Source organism: Apodemus sylvaticus, chromosome 7, assembly GCF_947179515.1.
Source record: "Apodemus sylvaticus chromosome 7, mApoSyl1.1, whole genome shotgun sequence".
In the NCBI taxonomy this organism is placed as follows: Eukaryota; Metazoa; Chordata; class Mammalia; order Rodentia; family Muridae; genus Apodemus; species Apodemus sylvaticus.
This window is the reverse complement of record NC_067478.1, coordinates 14,911,392-14,929,391: the sequence shown is the minus strand read 5'-3', so window position 1 is coordinate 14,929,391 and position 18,000 is coordinate 14,911,392. Positions and strand designations below refer to the sequence as shown.

General features: G+C 42.8%; 1 protein-coding gene across 1 annotated transcript in view; it reads left to right on the top strand.

Annotated features, from left to right (window-relative positions):
- Prkar2a (protein kinase cAMP-dependent type II regulatory subunit alpha) overlaps positions 1-18,000 on the top strand; it is a 59,115-nt gene that overhangs the window by 10,019 nt on the left and 31,096 nt on the right. The window contains exons 2-4 of the mRNA XM_052187249.1: positions 10,760-10,795; positions 13,966-14,018; positions 16,618-16,701. Coding sequence (XP_052043209.1) covers positions 10,760-10,795; positions 13,966-14,018; positions 16,618-16,701 — 173 coding nt within the window. The remainder of the gene's footprint in view (positions 1-10,759; positions 10,796-13,965; positions 14,019-16,617; positions 16,702-18,000) is intronic.

Here is an 18,000-nt window from a genome sequence, read left to right as displayed (position 1 = left end):
AATTCCGAGTCTGACATACACTGAGCATGCACCTCCACGCAACTACACTCCCAACTAGATGTTCTGTTTTTGTTTTCTAACCAGGCCCTGGCAGGCTTAGCCTGGAACTTGTTATGGAAACAGGTTGGCTTTGAACTTGTAAGGGATTTGCTTGTCTTGCCTTTTAAGTGCTATGATCATAGGCCTGTGCTACAGTTCCCAGCTCTGTTTTCTCTTTCCTCTCCTCCCCTGCCCTCCTCTCCTCTCCCCTCCCTTCCCCTCCTCCCCTTCCCTCCTTCCCTCCCCTTCCTCCCCTCCTCTCCCCTCCCCTCCCCTCCCCTCCTCCCTTTCCCTTTCTCTTTCAGATACTTCCTGATCCTCTTGCCTCCACCTTCTTAGGTTCTGGAATTCCAGGCACATTCATAGTGCACAGATACACACTCTGACACAACACCCAAATGCATAAAATGGATAAAAATCAAAGCGAACAAAGCAGGGTTGGATCAGTGAAATACCAATAACCAGAGGGAGTGGGCGTGGCTAATAAGGGGGATTCTCCTTCTCTGAGAAGGGTTGGTCTTTACCATACAACGGAAAGTGATTATTTGGAGCCCATTAACTTTTGTTTCTAGATTTGGAGGATTTTGTTTGTTTGTTGCCATTTCTGACTTGATTTCTAGCCCATACTACATCTTGCTTCTGCCTTGACCAGTCAAGTTCTGTATTTACATCCTGAAAACTGTTCTGCCTTCACCCTGACCCACTGAGGACTGGTAGGAGACTTTGCTAGCACTGCCCCAGTTGTGGCAACCCAGAAGAATCAGTTGTAACGCTGATGAGTTCTGTTCTGGACTTGTCGAGTGCAGGGCTAGTCTCAGGGCTAGAACTCCAGCTGACATCCATCCAGCAGTGGGAATGTGAGTCTGAAGAAGACACAAGCCCCGAGTGAGGCTTATCTTTTTATGATTTTTTTTCTCCTCTGTATTTGCCTTCTCTTTGCCTGAAATTTGCCTTCTCCCTCCTCTTTCCCTCTTACTTGACAGTGAATTTCTTTTTTTCTTTTAAATAAATCAACCGGTTCAAAGGTTCGTTTTCTGCCAAGCAACAACCCTGTAAGGCAGGTGCTATTATTACCCTGTTTTTATAATGAGGAAACTGAGACTCAGAGGTTAAATAACTTGTTCAAGGTCTGTTTCTGCAACTGCACAGCTTGGCACCTGACCTGGCTAGGGGCCGTGAAGGGAGAACAGGGACCAGCAAGCTGGGGCTGGTGTGCTGCCAGCCTGGATGTACTGCACAGTGGGCGGGGCTAGCTGGTCTCTGCAGCTGAGCAGTCAGGCTGCAAATGTCCAAGACAAAGAAGCTGCACTTAGTAGTGTTACACACACTGATCTGTTGTATTTGTACACACTTGGACCAGAGGAAGGCTTTGCCAGTTCCGAGCCTGCATGGCTGGGAAAGGTTTTGCCAATTTCCCATGGTTCTGAGGGCCTTGTCCACAATACACATTCCTTTGAGGTTTCGTCTACTCCCCAAGGTCTGTAAGTAATTGACGTAGCTCTGGGATTTGAACCAAAGGTGAGGGCTCAGATTTCATAGTTCTGTGAGTTGAACCCAGGTCCTTGTGGATATTAGGCAAGTACTCAAGGCCCTTCAGATTTTTTTTTTATTTTTTAAAAAACAAGGGATATGATGACAAAGGTTTTCTCTTTCAGGACAGTGTCTGAAAAGGGGAACCTCAAACGATTACTATACATTCTCTTTTTTTCTGGTCTCGTTAGAACTATTGCATTAGGCACGTTGCTGGTCTTTCTTCTTCTGGTGCTGTACTCCCTTGGTGAGGTTATAGCTGAGTTTTTTTCTTTGATAAACAGTTATGACCTTTCACTCCCTTGTGGAAGATTTCCACTCTATCCTCAGTGCTTTTTGTAGTTTTCGATCCAAGCTGGAGTGGAAGCTTTTCTGTCCCCTGCTTGATATATTCCAGGGAAGCACTGTGACTGGCCTGGCTCGGGTCAAGTTCCCACTCGGCAGTGTTACCTTACGTGGCAGTGTGATCTTCCCAGCATGTGCCATGTGTGCTGTCCTCTCGCTAAGCCAGAAGTGGGGGACAGCATTGCGAAACACTGAGAGGCCAATTGTGCAGCAGGGACAGCGCTCCAGTTGGAGGGGAAGAGCGGTGTGCGGACGCCTTGCTGGACAAGCTGTTGTAGTGGACAGATCTCACTGTGCTTAGGCTGGAGCACTAGAGCACAAGAACCTTCCTATCTGTAGGAGCCTCTAATCCTTCCAGAGCAGCACAAGTTGGGGACATTTAAATTTGCCTTGGATCTATAATTAGCATAGTAGAATTTATTTTTATTTAAAAATATAAAATGAAGGACTGTAGAGATGGCTCAGTAGTTAAGAGCACTGACTGCTCTTTTAGAGGTCCCGAGTTCAATTCCCAGCAACCACATGGTGGCTCACAACCATCTGCAATGGGACTCAATGCCCTCTTCTGAAGTGTCTGAAGACAGCAACAGTGTACTCACATATATAAAATAAATCTATCTATCTATCTATCTATCTATCTATCTATCTATCTATCTAGGAGATAGGCATGGTGGCTTGCAACTTTAATTCTAGCAATTGGGGCAAAGGCAGGTGTATCTCTGAGTTTTAGGCCAGTCTTTCTTTCTTTTTTTCTTTTTTGATTTGGATTTTTCGAGACAGGGTTTCTCTGTGTAGTCCTGGCTGTCCTGGAACTCACTCTGTAGACCAGGCTGGCCTTGAACTCAGAAATCCGCTTGCCTCTGCCTCCCAGAGTGCTGGAATTACAGGCGTGTGCCACCACCGCCCAGCCTTTTTCTTTCTTTCTTTTTTTTTGGGGGTGGTGGGGTGGGTTAGGCCAGTCTTGTCTACATAGAGAGTTCTAGAATAGCCAGAGCTATATAGATAAACCCTGTCTCAAAAACAAAAACAAACAAAAAAACAGTAAAAGCATCTTTTATTTGCCTGATGTAATTATTGTCTCAGAGGCTTACTGCCTCCTTCTGCTAACCTAGGCCTAGTCCTGGACACTTCTAGCCTCTGTACAATCTAATCTAGGCCAAGAATGTTTTCAACCTCTGAGACTTGCTGATGAATAAGTTCATCCTTTCTAGTTGTTTCTGAGCTCTGGCTGGCTGATTCAACTCAGCTCTTCTGGCTCAAAACTCCTCTCCAAGATGGCTGACTTTGTCAAACCGGCTTCTCTCCTGGCCTTTGATTGAATTGCTCTGCTTGGCCTCAAACTAATGCTAAGAGTCTGTCCTAATCTTCTGGCTGCTTCTCATTCTCTGGCTTCCTGTTCTGGGTTCAGCTGCTCAGTTTGTTCGATCTTTGCGACCTGAATTTGTAAAACTCTTCTGGTAAAGCTGCCTCCTTCCTTCCTTCCTTCTTTCTGCACTACCCCTTGAGTAACTTCCCTTTCCTCTCTCTTCTCATGAGAGTTGGGCATATCCTGTTCTGTCAAGTCTTTCTCTGATTCATCACTTTGTCCTTGCATTAGACATCATTCCTTCTATAAACTAACTTTACCCTCATTGTTTGGGATTAAAGGTTTACAGCGTGATCAAATATCCTGAACAAAAACCCAGAACATAAACATGTTCACATGAGCAACTCTCAGTTGTCAAATTTAGATGAGTCAGATAAATCCTGTCTTAAAGGGCAGTTGTCTGCATTTCCATCTCCTCTGCTTCATAGTATGCTGTAAAAAAGAGTTGTGAGGAGTCTTTGTGATGAGGCCTTTAAAATGTTTGGCAGGCCAAGCGTGATCTTGCATGCACCTTTAATTCCAGGGTTAGGGAAGCAGAGGCAGGCAGATCGCTGAGTCCTAGGCAGCCTGGTCTATGTAGGGAGTTCTAGGACAGCCAGGGCTACAGAGAGAGAATTGTCTCAAAAACAAAACAGAAAAAGGCTGGCATAATATTTGCACATGGTAAGATTTGAGAGATGGCTTGGTTAGTGAGACTTACTGTCAAACCTGAACACCCAACTCCAGTTCAGTCCCAAGAAGAGTTTCAGTCCCATGGTGCAAGGAGAGAACTCAATCCTGCAAATTCCTTTTATCTGCAGACATGTACACACATACCATTAACAGATAAATGATATGAAAACTTGTAATTAACAAAAGGCATTTGAGCAGGGCTGGAGAGATGGCTCAGAGTTCTTGCTGTTCTTCCAAAGGACTCAGATTTGTTTTCTAGCTCCCACATTGGAGGCTTGAAACCACATGTAACTCCACCTCCAGATCTTCTTTTGTATCTGCATGCACCAGCACATATGTAGCATTCACTCAACACACACAGAATACATAAAAGAAACATTTAACTGTATTTGAGCGAACTATACAGGATAACAGCTCTGAGAATTTCTTATTTACGTTTTTTAAATTACATTTGTTCATTTAGTATAAGGAGGCGTGCCAGGGCTTATACAAGGAGGTCAGAGGCTAACCCATGAGCTTCAGTTCTCTCCTATCAGGATCAAACTCAGGTTCTCCAGCATGGTGGGAACTACCTATGTCCCCTGAGCTATCTGATGGCTCGTAGTTTCCTATTGAGATGGTGACTGGTTAAGTTGCCCAGGCTGACCTTGAATTTTGTTGGTAGCCTAAATAGGCTTTGAACGTCTAATCCTCAGAGTCAGACTGCACAGAATTATAGTCTTATACCAAGCTCCAGTTTCCTAGGTTTTGTCTCTTATCTTTAGTTTTTGTGTTTGTTTACGTGTATGGAGAGTTTTGTCCAATTCGCCCACTGTGGGTAGCATAAGATTAGACAAGTTTTTGCTTTTTATAGTAGACAGCTGTGTTTACATGTTCTGAGTTTAAAATATTCATGCCTATTTCAGAACTAAAATTTTTTGAGAACAGCAAAGAGGATTTCTGTATTATAAGCACATTATAAGCAGAAATACTATGAGCAGTGTCCCCGAAGAGTAGAGCGGCGGCTGCAGACCCAGTCACTAGAGAGAGCAACGCTGCAAACCAGGCAGCCAGGGACTTTGCTGGGAGTGCTGCTGCTGAGTGCGCTCTGGAGATGAGTGTATAAGAGGCAAGCGTCCACACTGAGGTGCATCCTCAACTGCAGAGGCTTTCAGCTGGTGGGTCATACCATGGTGGTGGTTGCTTTTCGATATAAGGTCTTGCCATGAAGCCAAGGTGGTCTGGATCTCATGACCCCTTGTCACAGCCTCTGAGCACTGGGTTTAGACGCTTGCTGCTTTTTGTCACACAACTACATTTTTCTTTTTTTTTTTCTTTTTTTTTGGGTTTTTGGATTTGGTTTTTTCGAGACAGGGTTTCTCTGTATAGCCCTGGCTGTTCTGGAACTCACTCTGTAGACCAGGCTGGCCTCGAACTCAGAAATCCACCTGCCTTTGCCTCCCAGAGTGCTGGGATTACAGGCATGTGCCACCACCGCCGCTGCTGCCACCACCACCTGGCTTTCTTTTTCTTTTTTCTTTTTTTTTAATTTTTTAAATCAGTGTTTGACAATTCATACTACACAATAGAGTCAGATTTTTTGTTTTGTTTTGTTTTAAGATTTAGTTATTTATTTCATTAAATAAGATTTAGTTATTTATTTTATTTATTTCAACCATTACAGATGGTTGTGGGCCACCATGTGGTTGCTGGGAATTGAACTCAGGACCTCTGGAAGAGCAGCTAGTACTCTTATCTTCTGAGATCTCTCCAGCTCAGAATTACATTTTTTAAAAAGTTTAAGTAGAATATAATCATCAAATAGAATATTAAAAACTGTTTCTGCCCTTAGCTGCCTGTAATGCTTGTAATGGCAAATGAATAAAGAAAATGGCGAGCTATTTTCTTCCTGCTTCTGCACCTTGGCTGCTAAGCCTTTGTTGCGTTACAGGCTGTGCTCGCTTATTGCCCACAGTGAGATTGTGAGCTCCGTAAGAACAGGTGGCTTTGTCCTCTGCTCAAACTCAAGTGCCTGATGACAGCAGGGCTCAATAAATATTGAATGAACAAAAAGTCATGGTTCTCTTTATTGTTTTTTATTTATTTAGTCTTTTGAGACAGGGTCTCACTGGTTACTCTGGGAGTCCAAGTTGACTTCAAACTCCCAGAGCTCCTCCAGTCATTGTCTCCTGAGTCCTGGGATTACACTCATGAATGACCACACCCAGCAGAGTTAGCTCCTCCTTAAAGCTAGTCCTCTGTATCCATGGGCTCAGCTAACTTTTGGTTGAATTGAGTCATGTCTTACCCCAAAGATGAAGATTTTGGTGCATATTTGTGATACTATGGTTTAAAGTGACTGTAATAACAAATATATACAAAAGATCTGTAGTAACAATGGCTGGGGGGTGGTTGGGGTGCTGGCCAACAAGCCTGGTGACCTCAGTTTGATCTTCTAAAGGTGAGAGAGCCAATTCCAAAGGGTTGACCTTTGACCTTCAGACATACACTGTAGAATTTGCTTTAGTTTTCTGTCCATTACATACAATCATGGACACACACACACATACTCACATATTCTCTCTCTCTCTCTCTCTCTCTCCCCCCTCTCTCTGTCTCTCAGAAGAGACTCTATAGTATGTCAGGCTTTGAGGCTACATGGGCAAGCAAAGATAGACCTAATTTTATTCTTTGGGGTAATGAGAAGGGGGAGCACTATCAACCAGATAAATGACTTAGATCATGTTAGCATTATGCTGTGGCATGCTTCTCTGAAGGGAAGGTACTTGATTCTTTTACAGAGCCTGTGGTAGGAATATGGCCTTACTTATCTGGAAAGTCAGTTAATGCTTCCTTTTCAATGACTTCAAGAGAAAAGTCTTAGTCTCAAAGGCTCCAGTAGGTGAATGTGGTGGTCTGGATAAGAACGGCCCCTAGGCTTGTACATCTGCATGTTTAGTCACCAGAGAGAGGCACTGCTTGAGAAGGACTAGGAGGTGTGGCCTTGTTGGAGGAAGTGTCTCACTGGGTTAGGGCTTTCAGGTTTCAAAAGCCCATGCTAAACCAACTTCTCTTTCTTGAGCCTACAGATCAGATATAGGCAACCTGATATTCTTGTCTGGATCTCACAGGACAGATATGAGAGGTATAAGAGTGAGCTTGTGTTTGAAATTGTGAGCATTATTGAGATCCTTCAGGACAAGAGTGATAAAGAGAGAAGGAGAGGGCCGATCGGCCTCTGACTGACAGGCATGACACCTAGAACGCCCAGCACCACTGGATCGGCCTCTGACTGACAGGCGTGACACCTAGAACGCCCAGCACCACTGGATCGGCAGAGGAGAATGAACCTGCAAATGTGGGAGAAGAACCAGCATGTGGTGTGACCGAATGAAAACATGAAAATAGCATTTAAACTGTGTGTTTCCTAGCAACCATTAAGGAGCTTGCACTTGAGAGTTACTTTTTTCTGACAATGATCCATTGTTTCATTGTCTCAAAAGGCATAACCGAGATTAGGTTGCTATAATTTTATTGTCTCCTAGTAACAAGAAAAGCATCCAGTAGTTTTATAAAGTAGCACTACCAACCTGAAGTGTCATTTCTGTTTTCCTACCGCTCTAAGCCTATTGTCAACTGCTAGAGACAGTCTGTCTAATGCTGGAGAGAAACGCTTGGGTAGGCTAAGGCTGCTTCTGCTTCTCTCTGCTGAGCTGTTAACATGAAGACAGGGCCCAAGGAAGGCATGAACTGCATTTCATCAGTAAGGTTATACTGGCCAAGGTGCAAATGTTAGAAAGCTATAGTATTTTAAAATAGAGATAAACATATTCTTGAGAGGACAGAGTAAAACAGTTTCAGAGTATACTGAAAAAGGATAGTTGAGTGGTTTATATTGGTTAAAAATGACAGATCCTTCTTATGGAGGGAAAAACCTGTAATCATCTGTATCAATAGAGGGGCATTCTTCAAATGTGCTCCAGTAGATTTTTGTTTGTTTTGTATTTTATTTTTTAATCCTCAGAGCCATCTCTGGCTCCCATCAGAGATGCCTAAAGAGGGCATTGGATCCCATTACAGATGGTTTTGAGCTACCATGTTGTTGCTGGGAATTGAACTCAGGACCTCTGTCAGTGCTTTATGTGTATGAGCGTTGTGCCTGCATCACGAGTTTGCAGTGCCTCTGGATGCCAGAAAAGGGTGTTACAACATCTGGAACTGGACTTACAGACAGTTGTGAGCTGCCAGGTGCTGGGAATCAAACCCAGGTTCTCCGGAAGAGAAGCAAAACCTCTTAACCCTTAGCCATCTCTCCAGGCGCTGTGCTGGGGTAGGGTAGATTTCTAAGTAGTTAGCGGGCAAGTTTTGATTACAGAGTACAGAGTTACCTCTTGTCCTCAGTTAATGTTAGATGACTAGAGTTAAGTCTGTATATAACTTGTTTTCATAAAAATTTAAATGTGAAAATGTTATGTGCTTTTGTAGTTTACATTCAGGGACTATATAAACATTAGGAGCGGTTTATAGCTGAGTAATGGTGGCACATACCTTTAATTCTAGTACTTGGGGGCCAGAGGCAGGTGGATCTTGGTGACTTCAAGACCAGCATGGTCTACAGAGCTAGTTCCAGGACAGCCAGGGCTACACAGAAAAACTGTCTTGAAAAATAAAAATTAAAAATGGGAAGAAAGAAAAGAAGAAAGAGGAGAGGAGAGGAGAGAAGAGGTGGTTACAATATACTACCAATGCTTGGGAGGGGAGGTAGGAAAACTAGGAGTTCGTGGCAGCTTTGTTTACATGAGACCCCCGTTTTAAAAGACAATGACAAAACGAAGTAACGACAGCTCTGGACTTATCTGTGACTTTTTCTGCAGAGGGTCAAGCACTTCTTTACTTGTTTTCATGAAGGAAGAAAACTAAAAGGTGATTAAAATTGAAGATTTACGTAAATATTTACAACTGACATATACTTTTTCATACATCAAGTCAACCCAGAACATTCTAAAACTGCTGATTCTCCTTTTTGTTGAAAGTTTGAGCTTGTTTTGTTTTGCAAATGACGTGCACCTTAGAGCAATAAGAGAATGCTAGGAGCATTGGCTTTGAGCTCATTTGCACGAGTTTCCTCATCTGGGAAACAGAGATAATACTGCCTGTCTGAGAAGTGGTTTCCAGTAGGAGTCATATTAATGTCCAGTCTTGAACATCAGGGCTCATGGACCAGCACATTTCCTGTGGACAGGCTCTTCTGACAAGTGCGCTGGCTGCCTTGGGCCGCCTGACTCTGCCTGGAGCCAGCTCCACGCGTCCACCCTCTTCAGCGCTTTTGTCATCTGACAGTTGAGGGCGTTAGAATATGATGGTTAGTTTTGACTGTCAACCTGGCAACATAGAATCACCTAGGAAGAGTCTAAATGAGTGATCTTCTGGTCATATTGGCCTGCAGGGAACTCTCTGGAACGCTTTAATTGATGTAGGAAGACCCAGCCTAAGCAGTCTTTCCTGGGTGTGGATTTGGACTGTATAAAAGAAGACTGCGAGCTGAATACAAGCTCGCATGGTTTCCTGGCTACTTCAAGTTCCTGCCTTGACTTCTCTACTACAGTGGCCTGTAGCCTAGAACCGTAGTCAAGTGAACCATTCTCTGGTAAAGTTGCTTTTGTCACCGCAACAGAAAAGAAACCACTACAGTGCAGGACCACATGTTTGCTATTTCCAACAGGCAGGGAAATGTACCTGGCACTAAAAAGTCTGTTTTGAGGCAGAGCTTTACTATGTAGTCCTAGCTGACATGAACGTCCTGAGCAGACCACACAGATCTTGAACTCATAGGCATCTATGTGCCTCTGCAAACTCCCTAGTGTTGAGGCGAAATGCATGTGCCATCACACTTTGTCTAGCACTAGTGTTTAATTGTAGATTGTAAGGTCTGCACCATCAGCTTCTGGGGTCAGGCTAAGGTACCTGAGTGCTTCATGATCAGTTGGGAAGTGTGTCCATGGGGAAACAACCAGGACATTGGCCACAGTCTTTCCATTCTCTTCTTCATCAATGTAGCAGCAGTGAGACAGGAAAATCCACGATAGATACAGTGTTGCTGGGAAGACAGATGACTTTGTAGCATTCATGTTCATCAGGCCTGTGTTCCAGCATTTAGGATTGCAGATAATCATAATGGTGGCATGTAGAGTTTGGAGCCTGTCAGGCTGCTGACAACAGAGAGGTTGTTGTCTCCTTGAAGAGGTACCATGAGCCTCCAGGAATTGAGTTTAGCAACCAAAGTCACAGGGTTAGATGGTGGAGCTGGGGCAGGTAACTTGGTTAGGCTCAGATATACCTTAGTTTTCTCCTTTTTGTTTGCTTTTTTGTTTTTTTTCTACTAATTCTTAAATTTCTCTCTCCCTTCCTCTCATTTTTGCTTATTTTTTAGACAGTATCTCAATAAGCTCAAGTTGACCAGGAACTCAGTGTAGCTAAGGATAACCTAGAACTCCTCATGCTCCTGAATACTAGGATTATAAGTATGGGCTCCACACCTATACACATTAAACATAAAATTCACACACTCTCAGGTGTCCTTGGAAGCCTGAGGAGGGCGGGAGTGGGAGGTTCCCAGTGTGGTCCTCTATTCCCCTGGAGTTGTCAGGGGCTTTTCTTTATATCATGTTGAATAACAATAATTTGTGGTCAAATGTAGACGAGTGTGGACTGACCTGCCATTGATTTTTGGGTGCTTAGTTCTGTTATCAGAGGTCTTTGCAAGAAGTGGGGGTAAGAATAGAGGCATGTGATGTAATGATGTTTAATTTTTTTTTTTCCTTTTTACAGTTCCGATTCCTAGCAAATTTACTAGACGAGTATCAGGTATGTGCTCTCTTTAATGACATACTGCTAAAATCTTATTTTAAGATATAAATACCTTAAGTGACCATAATTCATCTCTAACCTGAAAAGATAAACTAACAGTATTATATATACAATTATATATAATATATATATATATATATAAAATATATATATTATACTAAAAGTAAAACTATCTGTGATTCCTTCATTCTGAGTAAATGTGTACATATATTATTACAATTGTTCTCTTTGCATCTGTCTCATAAGATTTTTCTGTATTTACAAATAGAAAATTATTTCCAAAAGTGATTTTTGATATTATTATTTTTAGCATCCTAGATTATGATGCCACTAAATTTCCTCATGAGTTTTAAAGTCACTTGACTTATGTCTTTAGTTCTAGCATGGAGAGTGGTGTTCTCTGGTGAGAGACTGACATTGTCTTGACCTTTGTTCTTTTTGGAGGCAGTGTATAAATAAGGCTGCAGGAGAAAGGTTTCCCGAATATGTCTTTTTTTTCACTATTTCAAGAATAAGCAACCTAGCTGCAGACAGAGCTTTAGCTCGTTTGATGGTCCTCTAGTTGTTGGCAAAAATTAATGCTTTCAGAATTTAGAAAGTCTGTATTTGTATTCCCCCTTTCTGAGTTACGGTCCACTACTCCAGGATGCCTTGTGTGTTTAAGGAAGGCCTTGAGCTTCTGACCCCACCCCCAACAGTGCTTGGATCACAGGCACGCCCCACCATGTATTCAGTGTTGGAGATGGAACTTGAGACTCCACCAACTTCGCTAACCCCCAGCCTCTAGTTTTTGTTTTCTTTATGGGATGGGCTTGATTACATCTTTTGTTTTTATGTAGTCTAGTCCAAGTTAGTATTATTTTTTTCCAACAGATGAAAAATACTTTTATTAAAGGTTAAGAAACACACAGCAAGACACACAGAGAGAAAGACCCCTGCAAAGCAGAGAGGTGGACTCTAGAAATAAAAGTCCCCAAATACTATTATGTTAAAAATATTTATTATTTATTTTTATTTCATGTGTTAATGTGTGTTTTGTCCATATGCTTGTCTGTGGATCACATGCATGCCTGGTGTGAAGATGTCCAGAAGAGGGTGTTAGATCCTTAGAAACTGTAGAGACCGTTGTAAGTGAGGTGCCATGCTGGTGCTTGGAACTGAACCTGGTTCCTCTAGAAGAACAGCCAGTATTTTTAAGCACTGAGCTTTCTAGCTCCTCCAGCTCCCCACATTTATTTTTGGTTTTTTTTTTTTTTTTTTTTTTTTTTGGTTTTTTTGGATTTGTTTTTTTTTTGAGACAGGGTTTCTCTGTATAGCCCTGGCTGTCCTGGAACTCACTCTGTAGACCAGGCTGGCCTCGGACTCAGAAATCCGCCTGCCTCTGCCTCCCAAGTGCTGGGATTACAGGCGTGCGCCAACCCCCCCCCCCCCCCCCCCCCCCGCTATTTCGTTTTTTAAATAAGTTTTTTTGCTGTTGTTGTTGTCGGTAGTAGTCTTTCTCTTTGGTTTTATTTATTTTAGACAAGGACTGATTGTGTATAGCCCAGGGAAAGATTTATGATTTTTTGTTTTATTGATTGATTGATTGATTGATTGATTTTGAGACAGGGTTTCTCTATGTAGCCCTGGCTGTCCTAGAACTAACTCTGTAGACCAGGCTGGCCTCAAACTCAGAGACCCACTTGCCTCTGCTGGGATAAGTGCTGGGATACAAAGCATGTGCCACCACTGTCTGGTTTGGATTCATAAATGTTTAAAGCACTGCTTTCTTTTGTTTTATTTTTGGGACAGGATCTTGCTGGGTAGCCTAGGCTGGCCTTGAACTCATGGCCGTCTTCCTGCCCTCAGCCTTCTAGGCTCTGGGATGCAAGTGTTCTAACTGCTGCTTTCTGATACAGTCTCAAATTATTGTTAACTGTCTTTGAAATATGTCTATCGATTTCAAAATTTCATTCATCAAAAATAAAAGGGAAATAAAACAGACTTCTTACATACTTTGAAGCTTTAAAACACATTAAGGAGAGAACTGTGTGTTAACATTGGTGTATCTGTGCAGTGAGTTTCTGACTGCTGATGACTGACAGGCTAGTTCATTGGGGATCTGGTACTATGTCAGTTAAGTATTTATGTCTTTTTAAAGACTATTCATTTACTTGTATATATGGGTGCTCTATCTGCATGCACACCTGCATGTCGGAGAGGGCATCAGACCCCATGACAGAGGGCTATGAGCCACCCAGTGGTTTCTGGGAATTGAATGCAGGTCTTCTGGAAAAGCAGCTCTTAACCTCTTAACCACTGAGCCATCCCTCCTGCCCCAGTTATTTATTTCTAAGTTTACTCTCTTTACTAAACAGCACTGCCATGTAAGCCTGACGTGCTTACAATGTACTAAAATAGTATGTTGTATTTTTCCTACCATAGTTATTTTAAAATGAAATGTCACTAACAGTTGCTTAATATAATTTAGAAATCCAAACAGTTGCTTAATATAATTTAGCTAAACTGGATTATGCCTTCCCACCAAATCTATACATTGAAGCCATACCAATGGGATTATAAATGAAAATACAGCCTTTAAAGGAGTTATGAAGGTAAAAAAAAATGACTTTTGTCCTTACAAAAAGAGGGAGTTGGAGAGATGGCTGGCCTGGGCATGCTTGTCATACGAGTGTGAGGAACTGAGTTGGATCCCACACAGAAGTTTACAGTGTGGCAGCACACATCTGTACTCTCAGTGCTGGGAAGGGGGAAGAAAAGTGGGTTCCTGCAGCTCCCGGGCCAGTCAGCCTCCAGCATGAGACGGTGAGCTCCAGGTTCAGTTAAAGACTGCCTAAGAAAGTGAGGTGGAGGCTGGGCTAGTGGAACACGCTCTTAGTCCTGGTGCTCGGGAGGTGGACGGATCCTCGAGGCCAGCCAGGGCTGCAGAGTGAGACCCTGTCTGAAATACAGACATGGATACTTGATAGATGCTTGATATGGATGGATGGACACACAGGTGGATGCACGGGATGTAGAGTAATCAAAAAGGCGCCGCCTCCTGGCACACATATGAACTTGTACACACATATGAACTTGTGCACACAGAGACACCATACTTTCTCTTTTTTTTTTCTAAAATCACACATTTTATAACTTCCTTTTTTTTTTATCTTTCCAATTTTTAGTCTGTGCAGAAACGTTTAACCCTGATGAAGAAGAGGAAGATAATGATCCAAGGGTAAGAACTAAAGCTAAGATGTTACATAGAATTGTATTTTCCATAATTCTCTTCTACTACATGCCTCATATAACCACCAATAGTGGAAGTAAGTGGGAATTAAAATCTCCGTGTGAGTCACACGCTCACACGCAGACCCTAGCTTCTCATGTTGGCACACCTGTGTGAGAGTGGGATAGACTGTAAAACTAAACAAGCAGCCACAAGAGAGGAGCATGAGCTGTAGAGGGAAGCTGAGGAGGGGCAGGAGGACTTCTGCATCCTGAAGAGATGGAAACGAAAAGGAGGGTACTGAGGGTTCAGAGGTGTGGTGGGGGAGAGACAGAAAAGGGGGTTGGAGAACAGAAGAAGGAAGAGAAAGAACAAAAAATTTGCATGAAAAATACCAAAGGCAACTTAATGTTTATGGCTAATAAAAGTAAAATTTAAAACTATCTATGGAATACCATTTTCTGTACAATAGAAACCAGCTCTGGTTGAGTGAGGGTTTGGTGAGGAGCACCTGCCTGGCTTTGCAGAAGCATTAGCTCTAGTCAGTAGACATAGGCAGACTCCGTAGTTACAGGGAAAGTTCTTCCTAAGGTTATACAAATGGAGATCATTGCATTGTTGTAACAGTGAAAAATGGAATAAAAAAACAACTAAAACAAGTCTTAATAAAGGAATACAATTTCCTATTGCAAATGTATGGAGTTCCTTCTCTCTTTCCACCTTTATATGGGTTCTGACGATTGGGCTCAGGTTGCCAGGTTACCACAGAAAACACTTTTACCTGTTGAGCCAGCCCCTCATATTGCAAGTTTAACCTATTTATTTCTGGTAAAAAACATGTTTAAAAAAATAACTTAATAGGTCTCTTAATTATAATATCATTATTAAGTTGTAATGTTTCTTTTTAGTTCAACAAACATAATTGAATTTAAGGTATTGTTTTAGAGGCCCTACATATATTATTTAATTCTTATGACTAGTTTTTTGTTTTTTTTTTGTTTTTTTTGTTTTTTTGAGACAGGGTTTCTCTGTGTAGCCCTGGCTGTCCTGGAACTCACTCTGTAGACCAGGCTGGCCTCGAACACAGAAATCCGCCTGCCTCTGCCTCCCAGAGTGCTGGGATTACAGGCGTGCGCCACCACGCCCGGCTTTACATAGCCATTGTTAATTATCATCCTTGACTGCCTTTCATGGTCCCACCACTATCTCCATGTCGATGTCAGCAGGCACTGTGGACTGATTATTCCTTTTAAAGGTACTTGGTCTAGGCTGGAGAGATGGTTGGTGGTCAGGAGCACCTGCTGCTCTTGCCGAGAACCCACGTCCAGTTTGCAGCACCCACACCAGGGGTTTCTCAACCACCTTATAATCCAGCTGCTCTGGGGACTGGGCATCTCTGGTCTCTGCAGGCACCTGCACTTATAGGCACCTAACACACTGACACACATACACATGATTAAAAACACAAGTTTAATGGTCTCTTTGTTCAAAATATATCTGAACTTCTCTGCTTCTTGGTACCTGCATGGTTACCACCCAGGTAGAAACAACCACTGCTGGGACTGCTCCAGCTTCTGCTCTGTTCCTACCTTCCTAACCCTAACCCTAACTTAACAGCCAGTGCGATCCTTCAGATAGTAAATCTGTTCCTGAACTGATAACCTCAAACTACCCCTGAGTTGTTAGAGAAAATCCATTTATTCTATGACCTATGTATAGTGTCCTGAATTTGGATATCCCTCCCCACCCAGCCAGATCTGATCTTTCTTTATCTGCGTCAGCCTCATCTCTGTTACTTGTCAGATCCGCTGTCTATTCTCGCACCACACAATGTCTTGTTCTTCCCACAGCACTCTTGCCACTTCCTCTCTCAGGTGGCACTGCCTGAGATCTTAGCACAATTGTCACCTTCTCAGTGGGCCTCACCCACCCAGATGTGAGCGCGTCCTCATGCTCCCTCCCTGGCCTACTGACTCTCCTTAATAGTGTCAGTCTCCAACAATGAGGGCAAAGGCTTTATCTCTGTGCTCACTGTTGTCTCCAGAGCTAGGAGACGGCCTGCAACTGGGTAGATGTTCATTATTTATTGAAGGGACAGTTATAACTCTGCTGTCCAGATGGACAGATGAGCCAGATGGAGGATCCCAGGGGACAGATGACGACTGCAGCCACACAGACAGCAGATGCTCCCGCCAGAGTCGCCATTGTTACTCCTGTATGACATCGCCTTTCAGCAGCATGCTGCTTGCTGTTTCTGTAGAATTATACATACATACATACATGCATACATACATATATATGTGTATATATATACATATATATATATATATACACATACATACACATATATTCTTTGTTTTTTTTTCTCACTTTTTAGGAAAAAACACTAATTTGGTTTTTTTTTTTTTCCCCCGAGACAGGATTTCTCTGTGTAGCCCTGGCTGTCCTGGAACTCACTCTGTAGACCAGGCTGGCCTCAAACTCAGAAATCCACCTGCCTCTGCCTCCCAAGTGCTGGGATTAAAGGTGTGCGCCACCACCGCCTGGCCCACTAATTTGATTTCTAAATGCAATAAAATAATTGTCTTGGCTTTATTTCAATTGACAGGTGGTTCATCCCAAAACTGATGAGCAGAGATGCAGGCTGCAGGAAGCTTGTAAAGATATTCTTCTTTTCAAAAACCTCGATCAGGTAACATTGATTTGTAAAAAATATTTTTGTTATAATGACATTTTAGCTTTTATCCTTTTTGGCATTTAATCAGTTTTTAGAATGTTAGCTGCAGTTGAATGAAGCACACATTTTCAGATTTGTTTACTTACCAAAAACATGTTTTATTCAGTTGAGCACTATAATGAAACTATGGTTTTATTGTTGTTTTGTTTTAAGACAGGGTCTTACTTTGTAGCTTTAACTAGCAGTGTAACTCCCTGTGTAGACCAAGCTAGCCAGGAACTCAGAGAGATCCACCTGCTCCTGCTTTCTGAGTGCTGGTATTAAAGTCGTACACTACAACTCCTTCTGAAGAATGGTTTTTAAATGCCCTTAGTTATGCTAGTGATTTAGATGTATCTAAATTATCGCTTCTCAGCCTTTTGGCTAAGATCAAGTGTAGATGTATCTAAGTTATGCTACACTGAATGCCAAGGCAACATGACCCTTGCTTTGTTTGGAGGGGCTAAATTTGTTTGGCAAAGGAATTGATGTCCCTCGAGACCCTGCTATGTGTTTCTTATCAGCATAGAGCTAATCCACTCCAAGTGTGGGTTGTTTGCTGTGCTTCACATGGAGGACTTCCCTTGGGACAGCTTTAAGTTCTGTGTATCTGCAGGGTTTCAAATAGGGTGTGTGTGTATGTGTGTGTGTGTGTGTACATGTATACCTTAGTACACATGTGGAGGTCAAAGGACAATTATATAGATCAGTCTTCTCTTGTGTGGTATCCTAAAGATCAAATTCAAGATAGGATTGTCGGGAAATGTTGTTACTTTCTGAGCCATGTCACTGGCCCACTGCTCTATTTTGAAACAAGGTTTCTCATGGACCTCACTGGTTATCAGTTAGCCAGCCTGGCTCCCAGTGAGCTCTGGGATCTGCCTGTCTGCCCATCCATTGCTGGGTTATTGATTCACATCTGTGCCTGACTTTTAGGCAGGTTCTGGAGATTCAAATTCGGGTCCTTTTGTGACGAGCACTTTACTCACAAGCCACCTGCACAGTCCCAATGTTTAACATCCTGTGTGTGGCAGTTCTCTGCTTTGAAGGCCATGTACAAAAGCCACGGGTATGGCCGAGGCACTGGACCCATTTCTGCGAGTCCCAGACTGCAGAGGCAGGAAGATCAGGGTCAGAATTCCCTTACTAACTGAGCTTTTAGGGAAGACTGAGTGTCTCTCTAGGAATCTGATTGCTTTACTCCTGACTTGGGGAGCCAACCATTTCTGCTGTTTGTCAACCTGTCTGATAGTAGCCATATGGCTTGCAGGAACC